Here is a 13901-nt window from a genome sequence, read left to right as displayed (position 1 = left end):
CTAGAGATTTTGTATGGTTAAAATGAGGTCTACCAAAGCCCTGGTGGGGGCCCAGGGGGCGAAGCCCCCGGAAGCTCCTGGATTCTAGAGATTTTGAAGGGTTAAAATGAGGTCTACCAAGTAGACATATTTGATTTACGCTAACTTTGACAATTTTAGGGGGGGCGCGCGCCGGGTGCGCCCCCCCTTAAATCCGCCACTGTTCTACCTGTGTTAGGTAGGCCTAAAACAAAATATAGTCTGTCATCGTCTTTCTTGTCAACATAAAAAAAATAAATAAATAGGGAAGGGAGGGGGAGCTACGTCATAATCAAAAGTTCAGATGTGACGTCATAGTTAAGTATCATTGTCGTCACAATACATCGCATTAGTTCCAGCGGAAAATGGCTTTATCATGCGACTGTGTACGCGGCGAGATCCGTGTACGCGGCTTGATAAAAATTGAAATGGAATGTGAGTTAAATAATATACCAACGGAAAAATTGGCCCTAGTTGTTACTGGCTCAATCTCCCAGTTAGGGAATTGGAATTCAAATAAGGGCTTAATAGCAGGTATGTGTAGAACGAGGACCTAAATTTGAGGGTGATTTTTTTAAAATTATTATTATTAAAATTATATTGCATATCAATGCATTGGTATTATTCAGTGAATTTATATTACATGTATTTATGTCTACGAAAAAGTATAACATTTTTTTTATTAATGTTTGGTTATGTGTACGCCTGTACGGTAGCATTTTGAATGCCGGCACATTAATGATTCCTTCTTGCAGAATTTCATCGGGGAAAATCGGAAGAAATGCTATACTAGTATGGAATATTCTCCAAGGAATGTTTGCTACATAGTAAAACTTCCCCTCCTGTTTTTATTCTCCAGTATAATGTTTGCAATATTGTATAGATTTGCAATATTGTATAGATCGGCCACGAGTTAAATATTACTAGACATGCTTATTGTGTACATGAAATGTGAAGGAACGAACAACTAGTGACCATTTCAAGAGCCCGCTTAATCTATAAAAATTACGATCGAGCTTCTGAAAACAGAGATTGGATCAGGTGCCATCGAGGTGTAAGCATCCCCTGCCAACGGGTCACAGCCGAATTCTCTATTCGGTTAAGCGGATAATCCGCAAACAATTCAGTGTGAAAATAATGGCCTATTACAATTCGTATTCAAAAAATTTAAGTTAATTTTGAGGAAAATAATCAAAATTATGGGGTTTTTTTTTAACTCTGATTAATTAAATCTCCTCAACGCTTTTCCTGTTTGATTTGGTAAATACTTCGTGTTTCTTATCGGTCGATCAATTTGTTAAAGTGCGATACGTGTATGTGGATTTGTTAAGCAAAAAGCCATGTTTTTCCAAACCGGAACATTACCATTTATAGTTAGGTGGGAATTTTTGCAATCTGGAATTTTTCATACGTTATAAAACTTCAGTATTGCAAGAGGGATTACTACAAAACACTTGGTATCTGGAGGATTGTTATAATAATAGAGTTTCTCCTAGAAGTTTAATCGATATAGCTGCAAATCTGGTTTGTCTATCCAATTTTTTTCAACCAGAGATCTACAGATCTGAAGCTATAATCGATAATAATATACGATCGTTTGGTCAAGTCAAGTTTGTCCTTTTCTAAATTATAACGTCCTTGAAATTCTGTTCCTTTTCTCCAATCTCTCCTTGATACTGTATCCCGTCCCTCTTCTCTGCTCTTCTTAAGGGATTTTTTTTCTTCGTCTTCTTTATTCTCTTCCTCTTCCTTGCCTCTTCATTTCTCCGTCTTCCATCTTCTGCACTCGCTGCTCTTCTATCCTTTCCCCAAACCCACGGACATGTAGATTAATCTACCAGTCAAACTAAACCAAAATCACTCTAACCTTCTTAGTTTTTAGAATTATTTCACATCTGAACGACAAGGTTTTGGGAGAGATAAAAAAAGTTAAAATCACCTCCTGTTAGGGAAATGTCCCCGTGTTTTCATTGGAACCATTTCTGCTTCCCCTGGTCGATCATATGGGGGGGGGGTATGTTTTCTTTTTGAAGTTAATTCTTAAAAAGTCCACGACATTTACGAACCCTCCTCCTCTGTTTTAAATAAATATATCCGATTTATTACAATTATATTAACATGGTAAAAAAAATCACAATCATAAAGCTCTACTTTACGGAAACTGCATTCAAGATCGTGGTGCTCAACAAGCCTAGCTCCTAGCATCCTTTCAACGTCTACACGTTAATTTCCGTTGCACACCTGACAAATTTCATTCGATATCATACGGGCTGGAGAAAGTGCATACTAGTATCTTGATTGTATTTCTCGTCTATCGACCAATGACAGTACACTTACCCTCTTGGTTACAAACAAAAATTTGCGACGAGCATTGAGGTGTCAACTGTCCACTTTCTGTTTATGAAAGCCCCGATCTGCTTGGTGCTTCCTGTGCGAGAAGCAAGCCCGTAGAATATCAATGATATTGTAAGAGGTCCTATGGCAACATGTAGACCCTGGACCGCAGGCGTTGTAAGAATGCTCGCAGCGGCGGATACAGGAAGATCAAAAGGGGGAGGATTGAAGGTATAGGGTCTGAGGCTGCATGATTGAAACCCCCCCAGTGCGTCCAGGGCAAAGTCCTGGTTGGTTTTGGGGGTAAAGCTCCCGGAAAACTGAGGAAATTTGAACAAATAATGTTTTTCCCTTTATATTAGGATACTAGTAGTGCAAACTAAATTTCAAAAAAAAAAAAAAATCAAAGGGAAGTTGGACACACCTGGCGAACTGGACCTATAGCTTGATTCACGGCTATTTCAAGTTTGTAGTGGATACATATTATAGACTAAGAGCTGTGTAACATTTCGATATGAAGTTTCTTACATTTTCGCTCGAACTTTTTAAACCATATTTCAAAGATTCAGATACCCGTGTAATCATGAATTATTTCTGGTCTCGCTGGAAATGTTGCAATGCAACACGTGTTTCTGTTGAATGTTGCGTTTGGTGAAAATGGCATAGTCATGATTACCATTGTCATTTTTTTCAACAATCATTAAATGCTAATTAGAACAATAAAACCCCATTTTTTTGTAGTGATGTTTTAAAAACCATTTTTTATTAATCAGAAGTCCAGAAGTGCACCATTATTCTGCTACTTTATCATATTACCTATTGCAATGTTGTAGAGGAAGTGCCAAAGAATTCTGGGAAATGGGTCGTTGGATTAACTGTTCCATTTGGTATAGAGTTTGAGTGGAAATGTGTTCTGGTTTGGCATGAGACACTCTTTCCCTTTGTATGGGAAGACGGTCCAAACAGAAAAGCACGCATTAAACAAAATGGAAGATTTATTTGTTACTGGAATCATGTTGGAGATTGGTTTCAGCCTATTACTAGAAATTCAGGTATGTTATATGAAATACATTATAAAGTGTGTATGGATTAGTTGCCAATATTGTCCAATATATTTTTCAAGAGTTGATTTCAAAATGAGATAATTTAGTTTGCTTGTTTTCTTTTTTTAGTATATTACTGTATGCCTAAGTCACCCACATGTTGAAGTTTTTTTTTAAAATTGATTCATGTATCATATATACACTAACTAGAATGAGTTGTTTTTTTTGTTTTTTTTTGACTAACTGACTTTTTACCTTTGAGTTTGAACTTTCATATTCTCTGAATAATTCAAATTCTTCTAAACTTTTAAAAATTCTTCATTTTTTTAACCTTTTGTACATGTATTTGTTTAAGGTTTTGTTCTGCCGAAACATCGTACTCAAACACTGGTAAATTTCCTGGAAGAAATTGTTGAACGCTTTAACTGGAGCCATACAGAAAGGCCGCCACAATTCGGCGGCATCCTATACGGAGTATTCCATTTTCTGGCATCCGCCATCACCGCCGCCTCAAGAAGATATGGGAACCTGAGTTTAATTTCTACATTATATGTTATCTACGTAACTTTTTTGCAAGAAAGTTTCTAAGCATATTTGTTGACATGAATCCTATTTTTTATCAATGCAGTTGTACTCGAAATTATTTATTCAAAGTTAGTTATAATTACAGAATTTTTTTTTTGATTATTTTAATTTTATATACCGGTATAAAGTTTTAAAAATTCAGCGAAGTAAAACAAATCAAGTCATACTGGTACATTTATGGAACAACTATCATCTCAATTGATTAAAATTTCGATGATTTAACGGTTTCAAGCAGAGTTTTTTTCAGCACTGAGTGCTTGCTTCTCTGTTCTAGCTTCAATATTTCCCTCTGTATTTTAAATTAATTTTGAGATTTATGAAACATTATCATGATCTTATCTAAGTTCATTTTATCAAAAGAGATGAAAATTCACGAAGAAAATAACTGTCATTGATGTAAGCTGCATATTTCCAATCTTGCCAGTTAATGTTCCGTGGTGTAAGTAATACTAGTAAACAATCTCATAAAGAATCTGTATCTGAAACATCATGTTTCTTTCGTTTTTAATTTGAATCAAAACATATTTAAAAAGTACATTGTAATAAGAACAGGAAAGCGTAGATTTTAAGTCCAGCAAACAATGTTTTTAGACTAAGAGCAAGACGAACACATTACTCGGCATACACTACGTAAACGGTCCCTAAAACAAAGAATTCACCAAGTTCCATTTTAACCGATACATAGTTATCGTTCTTGTGATCCCAAAGACACCGTGACGTCACGATCATGCTTTGGCTTCCCTTCTGTGCTGCTATCACAGAGGCTATGATTTTATAGCGGGTAATGTTCAAGTGCTTTACTCTTTCTTTTATAACATCACAGGCTAATTTGCATTTTCCTCCTAATGTTGCGGAATCGTATGCTTTTAAAGATTTGATATTTTCCTCCAGAACATCAGATATTATTTTCCGTATAGAAGATTCTCTGAATTTGGCGTCAGGCACCATTTTATAGGTGTTCTCATACTTGACATCTATTTGAGGCAATTGATCCCCGGAAGTGGCTATGCTATGGCGATCGTGGTCCTTTGGCGGGTGTTTAGTGTGACCTTTGACGGAAGAGATAGAGTGTGAAGTATCCCGGAAGGAGAAGGATCTCTGACGTGCAGTGTGCGACGCATGCGCAGGGCTCGTATTTGCCCCTTTTCCGTGACCATCGCCGTGGTGTGGTGTCTTGTGGTGGTCCTCGGGATGTGGATGCTTGTCTTTGTGGTGATCTTTTCTGTCTTTTGCTGATTTGTGGTCACCCTTTTCTTTCATGATTGGTGTAGCGCTATCTTCCTACAAAGACGATGCATATCCGAGTTTGATTTACAATATTTAAAATTTACTGATTATATTTTAATTGATAGTTTGATGCACTACATGAGTTTAGTAATTAACCTATCAATGTAAAACATGCAAGTACAAGTAAATCATTTATTGAAAATACAGTTGAAAGTAGTTTGTGAAAGAATGGGTTTTATTAGTTTATTCAATTTATTTCATGGCAACAGAAGTTCTAAGTTTAATTACTCCTCCATGGCACCTGATCCCACCTCAAATGTTTAAAAGGTTTGTGTTTGATTTGCCCCCGTTTCGTTTAATTTCAATCGACTCATTTTGTGTTATCCAAGTAAGAATGCCCATAAAATCTCTCTGTCTCTCTCTCTCTCATCCACGGAAAGACTGATTTTTTCAGGACTTGAAGCATTGTATCTTGGTATCTATAAACTGATGAAACTAGATTTATTATGGGATTATAAGGCATTGTACTTGCAATTCCAGGATAGTTTATGGCTTTACTACATGCGCAGTATATTACTTTCGTGTTCTTATATAATTTCTGGTATTCAGAACTGATTACTTGATTTCAATGATAAAACCAGTCTCTTGGTACTATAGTTAGCAAAAGGAAGAAAAATATCGCGAAATGATTTTTTTTAATTTGCAGACAATGACTGGGGGGGGGGGGGTACCGCTTTGTTTCCTAGGTTTCCTAGAAGCAATGAAAAGATGAACGTCATTAAATCTTTACAGAAAAAAATGGTATGAATTGATGTTCAATATTTTAATATCTCTCAGTGCTAAAACAAATCAAAAGTTAACACATGATTCTATATAAGCACCATTAAGCGATGATCAATCTTTTTAGCATTCCTATCTCTTCCTCGTATATACATGTATACTGTTATCAACAATTATTGATTCAATAGGTACATGACCTTGTAGTTTCATTTTAAATCCTAAAATGTAATAGATCTTCTTGAAAAGAAAATTTTACGCAAAAGTATGGCACGCCAAATTCACAAAAATGAGATAAACCTAGTTTCACAATTGATAAACTAGGTTTATCGACTGTAAACTATAGTTTACATACCGTAAACTATAGTTAACGATTCGTTAAGTATAGTTTTCATCTGTAAAACTATATTTAACGGTTGTAAACTATAGTTTACGAATGATAATCTAAGTTTATCTGTCTGTAATAAGCGTTAACAGTAGATTTTGTTGATAAACATAGATTCACGTTTGTAAACTATAGTTTACAATCGTAAACTATAGTTAAGAGTTGTTAATCATAGTTTCACAAATCGTGAAACTATATTTATCAGATCGTTAACTATAGTTAACGGTTTGTAAACTATAGTTTACAAATCGTGAAACTGTATTTATCAGATAATCTATGTTTTGCAATCGCAAATGATTGTTTTCGGTGTTAAGTATAGTTTACGGTTGTGAAACATAGATTATCGCGTTAACTATGGTTTACAGATGTGAAATATAGATTAACGTTGTTAACTATAGTTTACGGTTTGTAAACTATAGTTTACAACCGATAAACCTAGTTTATCGATTGTGAAACTATGATTATCTCATTTTTGTGAATTTGGCATGCCATACAAAAGACATCCGTTTTTAAACCGCTGTTCTTTAGTTTCCCAATCAGCTGATTGAGTAAGCCAAGGCTAAACAGATTAGTCTGGCGAGAATGATAACTTTATAACAATTGAATGACAGTAAAATTGTTATTCTTTTAAAAAGCCACATATACATTTTAAACGCGATTCATACAAATGTTGGAAGTAACCTATTCAATTCTAAAAGTATTACAAAAACATTCATTTATTCGACTTTTGTGTATACCGTTGTCATAATATCGCTTCTTTTTTAGTGTGTTTAAAGAGATCTTTTAGGTATTCCCGACTATAACAAGACAAAAGGGGACAGGTAATAAAACTGTAATGCGCTTATCTTTGAAAAATGCGAAAGACTTGAAGTGTATTTGGCACTCTCAAAACTGCTCTTCCCATGTAACAAAGCCGGGAGATAGTAATTCTCAGAGGGTTAAATAAACCAATTGTTTTCATCAATTTTCTTTCCATTGATAAAATTGCAAAATCTTATTCATTATATACATAAATTAATCAGCGAACAAAATATTTAGATTTCTAAACTTGTTTAAAACATTTATGATTAAACGTTTGAAATTTTCATCATTTTCGGAAATGAAACCTTTGGTAGTTGTTTTTGAGCAAATCATTTAGTTTTCCTTCGTATTATCTTTTGTTTAATTAGAAAAAAAATTGAGAAAAAATTTCAACTTTTTACCATTTTCAAATTTTAAATATCTACTTTTTGAAAATAAATTTCAAAACTTACTTGCTCATTTTTAATCCTCCTTGTCCTACCCGTTTTCGGGCGAGGAGTCTTAATTCTAGATTTTGTCAAAGACATCGAAATATCTCTCATGTCCAATTTCAATAAATGTCTGAAAACGAAAGGGGAATGCTCGCTATAGGACGTGAAGAACGGTGTGCCCTAAATGTACGAAATCGTCCCTTCTTATTTGCCGATGGATTTATATTCCTTCGGTCCTTTTTGACCAGTTGGTTTTAAACGTGTTTCTGTTGTTAGTTGCTATCTGTCATACTGTGAACTAACACTCGTCAAACTTTACCTACAATGCTTAAACTACCACTATGCCAACATTTATGTTGTGAATTGGTTTTTACTGTACAACCAAGTTCCTGTCTTTTTTTATTATGATGAATCATTTCGATTTAAAATGTTTAGGAGAAGAGACGCTTAAGAGTTGTATAAACAAATACCAAACACCTGTTTGAAAAACTTTCCTTGTAAAATAAAAATCGACCAAAAATCGTTAGAAGAGCTTCTTGACGTTTTGGAGAACGTTTAAATGTAAATAAATTTGACAAATATTTGAATTTACAGATACAAAACTCAACCAAACATAAAGTCCTTGTTCTCTCGTAGACATAGAGACTTTAAAGTGGAAACGTCTATGGCTGGGAAAAACATGCACTTCCGTATAATAACTTTTATCTTCTTTATAATGAAAATTTGCTCGCTTCTTAGCCACAAGGTACTTAGTACATGCATTTCAAATTGCACTTAAAACCTTTATTTTTTAAAAAAAGTCAGCTTTTATAATAAACCTGAGAAAGTAACTTCCAGGCAACAAACTATTATTTAAAAGAACTCTTTCGCTCTTATGGCGATTTCTTTAAAAGTTGTTTGGACTTGTTGATTTTTTTCCCAATAATTTAATGATAGCATACGTCAAGCGTTTGTAAAGACGATTGTCACTTGGCGCAAAACAACCGCATAAAATTTAGACAAACTTCGTCAAGTGGTTCAATATCCTTAAGAAAATAGTGTGAAATCGATACTCAGTAGTTATCCAAAGTGCTCAATATTTTCCATTCTCTTTTGATTAAACTTTAATTGAAGGTCCCCTATTTTAAAGACGTCACGAACTACAAAGTATTCAGAATTCTTGGTACCCGTAAATTTGATATGCTTGTTAGCTGCAAACGATAAGAGCTGTCTAAAAAGTGAATTTAAATTTTATACAAAATCATGTTTAATAAACCCCCTCTCAAGGAATCTTAAAAATTACGTTCACTTTTTAATGAAGTAATAAATTTAAATGGTATTAAATTGTGTAATTGCCGAAATGTAGTTTTGGTAATCTTGGATTTATTACTTCTATTTATTACTTTAAAATCCTGTAAAAGTATGCACAATTTTCAATCGATTTTCAGGATCAAAGACGAGACCACGGAGCCTCTTGTTATCTTAAACGTAGAGTAAACTGTCAAGAAAATATCATTTTGATCAAATACATGTGTATTAATAATAACGAATCATGTGGTATTAGTATCTAGCATGTGTCATCGAAAGAAACATCCCAATTAAAGGTTTTTAACATAAGTTGGATTTCACTTATCATGGTAACCAAACATGCATACAAGTATATATATTAAGTATATTAGGCAAAGGCGGATTGAAGAATTTTTTAAACGGGACAAGATTTCCATACATGAAAGCCCCCCCCCCCCACCGTTTATGAGGGGTCAGTTACTCCCCCTTTTTTTATTGTGTACACAGACTACCAACACTTTTAATATTTTCCTCTTCAGAGAGTGTTTTTTCGCAGGGGGGGGGGGGCTGCTGAACCCCTTTGGGGTCCGCATTTGAAGTGTGTACCTGTTATTTGATTATTACATGAATAATGATACAGATAAAGACTACGTTTTAGAAATTTTATTCTCGGGGGTTTCAAGTTCCTAAAACAGCTAGTCGTTCACAATATGTACTATATTAAGAATCAAACAAGATGTGTTTGTGAAACACTATGCGCCCGGCGGCAACAAAGTTCGAAAAAAGCAATTTTTAGCATATAAGAAGGTCACAAGGTCATTGACCTTGTTGGCATTTGAAAGAAATTCAATAGTGGAGTATGCATACTAAATGTGAAGTCTCTATCTCCTATGGTTAAAAAATAATAGCAAAAGTTTAAAAAGCTATTTTTAACATATAGGTCATAGTCAAGGACACAAGGTCATTGACCTTGGCGTTATTTGAAAGACCTTAATTATTAGAGTATGCATACCAAGTATGAAAACTCTATCTCCTATGGTTCAAAAGATGGCAAAAGTTCGAAAAAGCTATTTTTAGCATATAGATCACAGTCAAAGTCACAAGGTCATTGACCTTTGTGTCAGTTAAAAGTTCTTAATTAGTGGAGTATGCATACCAAATATGAAGTCTCCATTTCCCACGGTTCAAAAGTTATGGCGAAGGTTTAAGTTGACAACAGACAGACAAACAGCTAGACAGACAGGACAAAAACAATGTACGCCCCGAATCTATCGATCCGGGCGCATAAAGTTTAGATAAACCTATTAAGATTATTTTATCCATTAACTACGAAAGCCCATTGAGTTCATTTTCATGGGGTAAAATTTTTTTAAACAAGATGTGTTTGTGAAACACTACGCGCCCAGTGGTAACAAAGTTAAAAAAAAACCCTGTTTTTTGCAGATAAGTCACAGTCAAGGTCACAAGGTCATCGACCTTGGTGTCATTTGAAAGAACTTCATTAGTGGAGTATGCATACCAAATATGAAGTCTCTATCTCTCATGGTTCAAAAGTTATGGCGAAAAGTCTAAAAAGCTATTTTTAGCATATAGGTCACAGTCAAGGTCACAAGGTCATGGCCTTGGTGTCATTTGAAAGAACTTTATTAGTGGAGTATGCATATCAATTATGAAGTCTCTACCTCTCATGGTTAAAAAGTTATGGCAAAAGTTGGGAAAAGCTATTTTTAGCATATAGGTCACAGTCAAGGTCACAAGGTCATTGACCTTGGTGCCATTTGAAAGAGCTTCATTGGTCAAGTATGCATACCAAATATGAAGTCTCTATCTCTCATGGTTCAAAAGTTATGGCGAAGGTTACAGTTGACAACAGACAGAAAGACAAACAGCTAAACAAACAAACAGACAGGACAAAAACGATATACGCCTCGGATCTATCGATCCAGGCGCATAAAAATCGCGTTACAATGCTAAACTTTAGCGAATAAACGTGAAACTTTTGCGATGTCGCGTAGCCTTCGCGTTATAACGCTTAACTTGCGCAAATATACGCGAAACTTTCGCGTTATAACGCGAAGCTTTTGCTGTTTAACCAAGACCATTTGCATAAGTATCTTAACTTTCTTTTGATTTTGTCATCTAGTTTATTCATTACAAAGAAAAGCAAAAGACTATTTTGATCTTGGACCATCACAAGCTACAATTTTAAGTTTTCTTGCTATCCGTCTTACCATACATATTACCGCCAATTTTGTCTTTCTCAACGCTGTTCAAACCATTCAAAGTTAATTCGAGTTTTTCAAAAGTTAAGCTTCATGATAATGAATTTCAACCCTTTCAGCCGTCTTTTTTTTAATACTCTCTCAGGGGAATTTAAACATAAAATTGTAAAGATTAAGATCTCAAAAAATTGACATGTTTTCGTAGGCAATGGAATGACCACGTGGCGCAACCTCAAAATACGTCATATTCATACAGTGAATCTAACAGAGACAAATGAAAATTCGCCATTCAAATTTCACCCATGTGGTGTGTCACATTTGACAGATTTACCTTATTTTGTCAAATTTCTGAGATCTAAATCTTTACAATTTTATTTGAAGTTCTCCTGATAGTGTATAAAAAAACGCCTGAAAGGATTGATTTTTTTTTTCCGAAATTCATTATCATGAAGTTTAACTTTTGAAAAACTCACATTAACTTTGAATGGTTTGAATAGCGTTGAGAAAAATAAAATGTGGCGGTAATATGGATTCAATAGCAAGACAACTTATAATTGTAGCTAGTGATGGTCCAAGATCAAAATAGCCTTTTGCTTTTCTTTGTAATGAATAAACTACATATAGATCACAAAATCAACAGAAAGTTAAAACTTATGCAAATGTTTTGGTTCAACAGTTTATTCGCGAAAATTACGCGTTTATTCGCGAAAGTTATGTGTTATATCGCAAAAGTTTCGCGTTATAACGCGGTATTTTTTTTATGGCCTACGAAAATGAGCTCAAAGGGCTTTCGTATGTATGAATTCAGTAAGAAAGATGAACTTCCCTCCCCCCCCTCCCCCCCCTTTTCCGTCACCAAAGGTCTCTTCAGTTAAAAAATCTAATAAGAGATGCATATTTACCAGATTTTATACAAATCGAACGATCAAATCTAGGAAAATTATATTCTTTTTATTTGCAGCTTTGTTGCCAACTGATGTAATTTTTCAGTTATTTATTTAGTCATATATTTATTATGCACCATGCAGGTAAGTATATAACAAATGTAACTGGCACGGAATTTAAAATGCATTTTGAAAGATTACTATAGAAAGTTGTTTATCTATAATTGATCAGGATGTTTCAAGTGTCATGCAAGGAAACTTGTTCCTTTAATTTTTCTTCAATTTGGAAATGATTGTAGAATATCAATATTTAATTGGTAAACCAAAAGATTTTTTAAAAAGTGATAAGTGGGTTGTAATTGTAATATTTGAAACTAGAGGTACTGTGAGCAATGAGCTCACTAAATGATACCCCCCGCCTCCCATATGACTATATTGGCAGGATTCATGTTTTGCTCTGGAAAATCCAAAATATATGTCAGATCAAAAAGTAAAATAGGAGGTGCACAATGGCAATATGTAATAAAGATTCTGTGAAAGTTTCATTAAATTTCCTTCAGTGGTATGAGAGGAGTTGCGGATAAGAGATGGGTACCCCAAAGCGTAACAGACGGACGGACGGACAGACGGACAGCTTCTCACGACTTCACCACAGACGGACGGACGGACAGACGTACAGACGGACGGAAATACCGAAAAAAAAAATTTTTTCAAAGTGCGTTATATACCCTCCCGCTTTTCAAGCGGGGGGTATAATGAATATCGGAACTGTAATAAAAAAAATAACAAAATAGTAATTTCAAATGAGAAATTAACTTACTTTTTGAAAGAATCACAAATAGCTATACACTAGTAGAAGAACGTTTCTATGGAATATAGAATGTACAAGTTCCGTTCCCAAAAATTCCAATCTGTTCTCCCCGAATCGGAAATCTTCTGCAAAATTGCCCTTAGAACAGGTAATCGTTACTGTTGCTTAAGGAATTAATCAGAATTAATCCTGAAAAGGCCCACTTTAAACAATTTTCAAAGTCCGATAGGAAAGCCCTAAGTCAAGTATTGATCAAATCGTTATCATTTTGTAAATGAAGAAACATTGCATGTGGTTGTTTTCTCAGCGGAGAGAAACCATGGAACATGGCATTATATTCAATGTTTCCAAACAAGCCGTATCGCTTTTGCAGATAAATTCCTTTACAAGCTTGTAGCGAATGTTTATCGGGTTGCCCAACAAAGTAGCTTTTAATAAAAAATGTAAACGTGAGTTTTTAAGTTTGATGGAATTATTGCATTGCAATTCCTGTTTGAATTAATGTGGTTTCAAAGAATTGATCTTTTTAATGCGTTATGCGGAGAAAAATTAATAGCTATAGGGAATTGTTGTAAAATTTGATCGAAATGTTAATGTGGTGTCTTGGTATTTTCCAGCGTTTGTATCTTAAGTGGATTTGTTGAAATATTAAGGCGTCTTTCACTAGTTGAGGGGACTTATATAGTGCATAAGATCCAAAGTCGATTTTTTCCTTTCGTTAACTATAAAAAGATATTTTCTCCACGTTCAATTGTCTCTATATATAGTCTCTTAAATAAATCGTTTGAATCAACACTTAATTAAACAGTGTTAAACAGGGATCATCTCGTATTAAATTAAATTATTCTGACCTTTTTCTTGAGATTCAAGACAATTTTGTAAATTTATTTTTTTCTGCAAAAGGAAGTCTTTAGGTAAAATTGTACACCCCTCCTCCCCGATAAATTGGAACTAACACTGGCCCATTTACTGTGAATTGGTTAACAATTACTAGTATGTTTTTCGATTTACTTATATTTGACATGTGTACTACCCAAGATAAAATGTTTCCTAGCCATTGGCCTTAATATTTGGCCTAATTAAAAAAATGTTAACTTTGATGGTTACTTTTTAATAA

General features: G+C 34.4%; 2 protein-coding genes across 3 annotated transcripts; one reads left to right on the top strand and one right to left on the bottom strand.

The window, feature by feature from the left end:
* Window positions 1-362: 362 nt before the first annotated feature.
* Window positions 363-4207, top strand: LOC134250289 (uncharacterized). Its single transcript, XM_062732635.1, has 3 exons — window positions 363-552; window positions 3186-3404; window positions 3751-4207. The coding sequence occupies exons 1-3, from the start codon at window positions 384-386 to the stop codon at window positions 3981-3983; spliced, it is 621 nt and encodes a 206-aa protein (XP_062588619.1). The 5' UTR covers window positions 363-383; the 3' UTR covers window positions 3984-4207.
* Window positions 4208-4467: 260 nt separating this feature from the next.
* On the bottom strand, window positions 4468-13032 carry LOC134250288 (dynein light chain Tctex-type 5-B-like). Of its 2 annotated transcripts, none has more exons than XM_062732634.1 (2): window positions 12794-13032; window positions 4468-5261 (listed from the first exon to the last, which is right to left on the bottom strand). In XM_062732634.1, exon 2 carries the CDS (start codon window positions 5238-5240, stop codon window positions 4593-4595), a length of 648 nt encoding a protein of 215 aa, XP_062588618.1. In that variant the 5' UTR covers window positions 5241-5261; window positions 12794-13032; the 3' UTR covers window positions 4468-4592. The 2 variants fall into 2 exon arrangements, with proteins under 2 accessions (XP_062588618.1, XP_062588617.1); XM_062732633.1 differs by lacking the exon at window positions 12794-13032 and adding an exon at window positions 7623-8005.
* Window positions 13033-13901: the final 869 nt, after the last annotated feature.

This window comes from Saccostrea cucullata, unplaced genomic scaffold (genome assembly GCF_032062105.1).
Source record: "Saccostrea cucullata isolate Sc308-1 unplaced genomic scaffold, CSIRO_AGI_Scuc_v1 ctg473, whole genome shotgun sequence".
Lineage (NCBI taxonomy): Eukaryota > Metazoa > Mollusca > Bivalvia > Ostreida > Ostreidae > Saccostrea > Saccostrea cuccullata.
Note: the sequence above shows the minus strand (reverse complement) of the source record. Positions and strands in the feature narration are given on the sequence as shown.